Below are 6758 nucleotides of genomic sequence, written 5' to 3'. Positions count from 1 at the left end.
GCTAAAGGCTGTATAAAGAACTTCGTAAGAAAAGAGCAGGGGGCATATCGCATAGCTGAACGTGAGCAAGTGTTTTGCATGTGGAAGCTAGGAGATTTATACTACCAGAAGAATATAAAATTAGGCACAAATTATATGATGGCTTCTTGAGAAGAAATGATTATAAACTGAGTGAAGAAAGCATGGAAAACACGAGTGGGACTGAAAAGAGGACTTGCATTTCCCCCCCTCAGTTTATCAATGAAATAAAGACGTGAGGATGAACGGAAGCATTTAATGGAAAAAGAAAACCTAGCAGATTATTAACTAAAATGCATGAAATTAATTAAGACAGTGGTGCCCACCTGCCTTTGTTTGGCACTCTTTCACGTAAGATTTCAAAACAGATACAGCTTTGTTTCATACAGCTCATTTCACCACGCTCTTCTCTTTTCTCTCCCCCACCCCACCTCACACCTTTAAGAGAGCCTGAAAGGCTCATTAATCTCTCTCTACACCACTGCCAAGTATCATATTATATTAGTGCCCTGTATTGAGAGGCTGCCTTCTTGCTCGTGTTACAAAGCAGAACAACTTGTGCCAATGTAACTAGCAGCTCTCGAATGGAAGACGTGTTGGCAGATTCACTGGGCCACACTCAGCTCCTATGGTATAAAAATACTGGATCCTCCCATTTTCTATCTAGCATTACAGAGGTAGGAATCTAGTCCCATATATCATATACAGCTCTGAGCTGCTTCCTGCAGTATTCTCTTGTTTCGTATGACCAGAATCTCAGTTTTGTTTGTGTGATTGTCCTGATGATTTCAGGATGCAGAAAAGGGGGGTGGGGCATTGTTCAGTAAAAGGGCAGCACTTCTTCACATGTGATGTTTCAGAGTCAAACAACAGCATCTTCAGGGAAAAGGACTGTGGGCTGGGAAAGACTTTGGCCTGTAAGACTGGGTTCCATATTTGCTAACAGTCAGGCTTGGTAGCAGTGGATGCAACAGGAAATAGCCTGTAAGGCATAAGGCAGCTTATCCTATCTGTATATTCAGAATTTAAGCAGTTCCTTTAAGCAATTGTGTTTGCTGTAATTTGGGGCAAATAGATAACGGAATATATTTGCCCAGATGGTAGCCCGATCAATTGGTTGTTTTCATTGGATAGTTTTACACATCAAGACATCTGCTCCCTGATGGCCCCTCAGGGCCCAATTTAATTTCCTTTAAAATCAATGAGCACAGGGCAGGTAAACAAATCGTTGTAGCTTTGTATCCCCTCAGGGGAAACCTAGCCACTTGCCCACTACCACCATAGTCCTGCATTTACTGGGGTTTTTTTGCATGTCATGGAATAGACTGCAGTAACACCTATGCCTGAGTGATTCTGTGATGCAAATCAGATGTTTGGACTCCAACAATGAGATGAAAAGCTATGGCTATAGCCCCCATCTAGCAATCTGCTGAATACTACATACAGTTGCCAACCACCTTGTCTCTTAGCACAGCTGGACCAGAGGCAATGCTCATGAAATGTCCAGATATGGAACCGGAAACTTACAACCCATCCCTGTGGCTGTAACAAATAAAAGTAAATTATGTGAATTAGTTGTTAAGAGCAGAATTGGCCCAGCACTGACTGAAGCAATTTCCCTGTGCAACTGGACTCATTGTCATTGCTTCACACTGAAGCTACTTCTTCCTGGACACCACTGTGTACATGTGTGAACATACACACACACACACTAAACCAAAAACCAGTGCTTAAAGTGGTCACTGTAGTTCTTCACTATAAGCATGCAACAATAACTCCTACTTCCTAAGCAACCACTTTCAGGCACTGTGAAAAAGAATAAAAAGGGACAATGAAAGATAGAAAGCTCAAAGGAATAACTGTACAATGTGGCCACAAAGTACGGGAAGTACTAGCACTGGCTCCCCAGTTCGAAATCTTTCGGTGGCAGTTTAAGTCCAAGGGACGATGTTCCCAGTGGGTCTATCATATCCTGGTAGCGGTCACCACGGTGTTTAGCCAAAAATGGCCCCCAGTCTGGTTGTGGAGAGCAGACCAATTTGAGCCTCTGGAATCACAAACAACAAAATAATAGGGGAGTTTCAGTAGCAAAAGTGGATCATGGTCGGCTGAAATTTGTTATAGTAGTTACTCTACAAGGAAATATTAAAATACTCTGCCATTCAGTGTTTGTTTTCTACACATATGCAAGATTAGTAGAGGATAAAGAGTCCAGATTTTCATTGTCTGGTGTTGCCCTTCTCTCTCTCTCTTTAGTCCCCCAATTGGCAACAGAAAAACAATTCACAATCGTGGCCACCAATCACCAAGCTCACATAGCAAAGGACATGTGCTCAATTATTTAGCCCAATTGTCTGAGCAGTGGGTTGCTGCATCAAAATAATTGGATTTTTGTTTAGCAAATTTCCCAAAAGTATACAGATGACCAGAAAGTAATTCATTGCTGGGAGTGAAGAAAGATTTTTAATTATCAGATCACAAATAATTTTACTTCGGTTTATGGAAGTGGGAGGGGACAGTGTGTTAACTCTGCAGAGGTACAAACAATGAAAATCTTGTTCGTCTTGCCACTGATTTTTTTTTGTGCTGAAAAATATAATTTGATTGGGGCATTGTATAGAGAAACAGGGAAAGAAAACATATTTCTGATGGTTTAAGAGGGAACAATTATATGTTTATTACCTATTAAAGGGAATCAACCCTCCATATCAGTTATTTTAATTTCTGCTTAATTACCAGTTTGCAGCCTTTGCCTCCCAAATGAACTCTAATGAACTGAATAGCTCAGGAAATTGTGTGCCGAAAATGAAATAACTTCTGTCGAGAAATAAATTCCTGTAAAACAAGACAGAATGTTTTCGGTACTGCTTTGGCACTATGGTTTCAAAGTAGGGATGCCACTATTTTTGGCTAATAAGTCAGTTCCAAGATGAGAGGGCAAGAAACATAGTTACTGACTTGAAAGAGAAATGGGGTGAGAGGCAACGAAGGGAGGGACTACAGGCCTCAGAATGGTATCAACTCATCAGGTAAGATGAACCATGTCGAATGTCTCTTTCTTTGCTCTAGTAATACTTGATCCTAAATCCCCTACAGCATGTATTCTTTTTTGGTTGTTTTTTTTGGAGGGGGGGCACCCTACCATCTGTCAACAGTATTAACGCTCTAGGGGTAAAGTACCAGCAGCAGTGATCCAGTGTGATGTAGTTAGAATAGAACCAGGGAGACACAGGTTGAAATCCCTGCTTGTTATGAAATTTACAAGGCATTCTCTCTCAGCCTTCCTCACAGAGCAGTTGTGAGAGAGAAAAGGAGGAGGGGAAACTATGCATTTTGTCCTGTGCTCCTTTGATATAAGGAAGAATAAAAAACGCACTAAGTAAATAGCCCAAATCAAAATGTTATTTTTAGAGTGAAGATCAAAATCACATCCTGTCTGCCAGCACTTATGTTAATAGTTTGAGTAGGGCTGAAGTTAATTTGCAACTAAAAATTCTCCTCAAAACTCTCCTTTATGCATACTGATGTCTAATCTCGATATTCTGAGCTGTCCTTGTGCACAGATCTCTGCAGTTCCATGGCTAATGCAAACCTCACTACTGGAGGAATAAAAGCAATTACTTTATTAGAATAAGATTTCAAATGCAAAACACACATAGATAAGCAATATAAAGGGGGGAAAGGTCTGTGAACTTGTACCCACCTACAGTGTAGACATGCAGGGCATGTAGACTGTGGAGGTCAGATGTGCACTGAATGCATATGCAACCACCCTTAAAACTTTAAGCAGAATCACTTCTAAGAGGCTCAGTCAGTGGAATTTTGCCTTGACCTGAATCCACTCTCTTGATCAGTTTCCTGTGGTTAAAATTCTTACATTCACCATGGCAGCAAAGTCTCATATTACACCCAGCAGCATGGGGGCAACTGCAGTACTGTTCCTGCCTACAATGCCAGGGTGACTTAAGAAGCTCTAGGCTACATGGGGAGAGCTCACGCCGTCCCTTCTCCCCAAACCAGCGTTGCTGGAAGGTGGCCTTGAAGTGGAGAGAAGCTGCACAGTGGGCTTTCCCCCGTGTGGGCCGACGTGTCTTTACTTACTCAAGTCACACAGGTAGGAGTGGTGCCGGAGCACAAAGTGAGATTTCATTCTCTGGCATTGTCTGCACCAAACCCAACAGCCATCCTCCAGGACATCTTCACCCAACATCTGGTTGCAACATACCATTCAGTTATGCCCATTCTGCAACCTGAAGATGTTATGTGTTGTAACCTAAACACGGTCCCCTTTTCTGAAATTGGGCGAGAGACTGTGAACTATATCTTATACACTAAAAAAAGAGGGAGGGTAAAAAATTACCTCAATAAAGCTGCCAGGAGCTATGTGCATTTTTATCACAAACATAATTGGAATCCAGATAACAGAACAAGCCAACATCAGCCATCCAAGTACCATAGACCATCCAGGGTAGTGATAGCTGCCATAAGTCATTGGTTCCCACTTATAGAAGCTGAAGCAAAGGATGAACTGGTAAAAGAACACATATGAACATACACATGTTAGCTGTGTGTACATTGCCATATTCATATGTACTGGCGATATGATTTATATAAAAAGTGTATGTATTTATACATGAATACGGATAAAAGCATACAACCGTACAAATACAACAATTAACATGTGCATCGACAGTCAGCTTTCAAGCTCTGTAGCACCACTTTAACTCCAGCAGAATCCCACAGAAATCAGTGAAACCAAGTTAGATTTACATGAGCAATGATCCCAGGATCTTGTTCCTCTGGTAAGAAGTTTTATGACACAGTCTACTGGCAGTATAGCTTAATGCAATTATCTTGTTAGTTCATTGCACTTATTGCATAAAGAGCAATGCATCTGCTTACGTTTGAGCATAATTCAGTAATATCTGTGAACTGCCTATGTATACAATAATTGCATGCTGGAGATTTATAGCAGTGTTGCCACAAAGGCCAATATACAAATGACTGGCTGTATTCCAGGAGATGTAGATCAATTTGAACTATAATCTTAACCATTCAAATACATCAAATATTCATTTTAATGGAGGCCACAACAAGCAAGAAAGATGCAGATGTCCTGTCTGTTTCTGCTGAGTGCAACTCATTGTTTTCAACAATCAGTGACAAATATTTTCCTGTTACCCAGAATCCCATACATTGTGCTGTGACATCATAAAAATGTCCATCCCCCCCAAGTGCTTGAGAAGGAGATTTCAAGTGGGGAATTGCTGGAGGGAAATTGATAAAGAAGCCTCTGCCTCACCACCACCACAAACCGTCCCTAAAATTGCTGATTTAAAAGATAAAGGATGTGCAAGGAATACAGGCAACTGCTGCCCTTCATGCAGGACTACCAACCGGGGGGTGGTGTCTCAGATGATTTGGGGGCATTTGTTCTATTTTCCTCTTCTATATATGGACAAGAGAAGAACGGTCATTTTTTCCCCTCTAGCCCATTTATTTTATTTTGAATTATTTCCTTTCTGGGTTGTTTATTTTTTACCCTGTTTAAAAAGATTGCTGGAATCAGGAGTGGGGGGGACAAGCTGGCCCCAGCAGCAGGAGCGGTTTTCTCTGACTACAGCCTGAAAAATTCAAAATAGCTGCCATGTGCCACTTCTTGGTTGCTACTGAAGATTGTAGGTGGCAGGCAGATGGCAGGCAGGCAGCATCGCAGAGACAGCATCCCAAGCTGACTCATTTGTTCTCTTGCGCCCATCAACAGCAGAGGGCCAGGAGCTCCCTGGAGGCCTCTGCGAAGCCTGCCAAGCTTCCCGACTCTCCCTGCGTGGATGCAGTGGTGGCTGACCCACAGCCGTGTCTGTTACAGCAGGGCACAAAGGAGAAGAGAAGAAGAAGAAGAAGAAGAGATTGGATTTATACCCCGCCCTTCACTACCCAAAGGAGTCTCAGAGCGGCTCGCAAACTCCTTTCCCTTCCCCTCCCCACAACAGACTCCCTGTGAGGTGGGGCTGAGAGAGCTCTGACAGAAACTGCTCTTTCTCAAGGACAGCTGTGCCAGAGCTTGTGACTGGCCCAAGGTCACATCAGCAGGTACAAGTGGAGGAGTGGGGAATCAAACCCGGTTCTCCCAGATTAGAGTCCGCGCACTTAACCACTACACCAAACTGGCTCTCGAGGGGGGAGGCTAAAGACATTGGTGGTCTGGGTGGGGCAGAGGCCCCGCCGCTGACCGTTCTGTGGCTGCCCTGGGACTTCTTAAGAGATGGGCGGGCTTTCTGTGTGATCCGGCAGCTCTGTCCAGGGCCCAGGATAATAAGCTAATGTGTCGTTTAACAAGAGCCAATGTGTTAGTATTGTGGGCTGAGACTAGGAATAGCTGAGTACAAATCCCTGTTCATTCATAAAGCTCAGTGGGTGACCTGGTGCCAGTCACTGTCTCACTTAGCCTTCCTCACAACACTGTTAGGATAAAATGGAGTCTACGTATGCTTCCATGAACTCTTTGTGGGAAGGCTGGGATAAAACATTTAATAAAAATATGAAGGTCGGGGGAATTGTAAAGCCTTTTTAGTCTACTTTAATTTCCACAATTTCACTTTGTTATCTGTTTCCACAGGGAAGGTCAGAGTTGTTCCGACTTTCATTATTTAACAACTCTTAAGCTAAACCAAGTGCTTTACTTTCACCCTACCCTTGACGTCTTTTGCCCAATAAAAGCTTTCAGCAGAAGTGATCTG

General features: G+C 42.8%; 1 protein-coding gene across 1 annotated transcript in view; it reads right to left on the bottom strand.

Annotated features, from left to right (window-relative positions):
- Positions 1–1909: 1909 nt before the first annotated feature.
- SLC6A5 (solute carrier family 6 (neurotransmitter transporter), member 5) overlaps positions 1910–6758 on the bottom strand; it is a 95958-nt gene continuing 91109 nt past the window's right edge. The window contains exons 14-15 of the mRNA XM_015417870.1: positions 4379–4546; positions 1910–2065 (exon numbers count right to left, since the gene is read on the bottom strand). Coding sequence (XP_015273356.1) covers positions 1910–2065; positions 4379–4546 — 324 coding nt within the window. The remainder of the gene's footprint in view (positions 2066–4378; positions 4547–6758) is intronic.

This window comes from Gekko japonicus, unplaced genomic scaffold (genome assembly GCF_001447785.1).
Source record: "Gekko japonicus isolate JY-2015 unplaced genomic scaffold, Gekko_japonicus_V1.1 scaffold397, whole genome shotgun sequence".
In the NCBI taxonomy this organism is placed as follows: domain Eukaryota; kingdom Metazoa; phylum Chordata; class Lepidosauria; order Squamata; family Gekkonidae; genus Gekko; species Gekko japonicus.
This window is presented reverse-complemented; position numbering and strand designations above follow the sequence as displayed.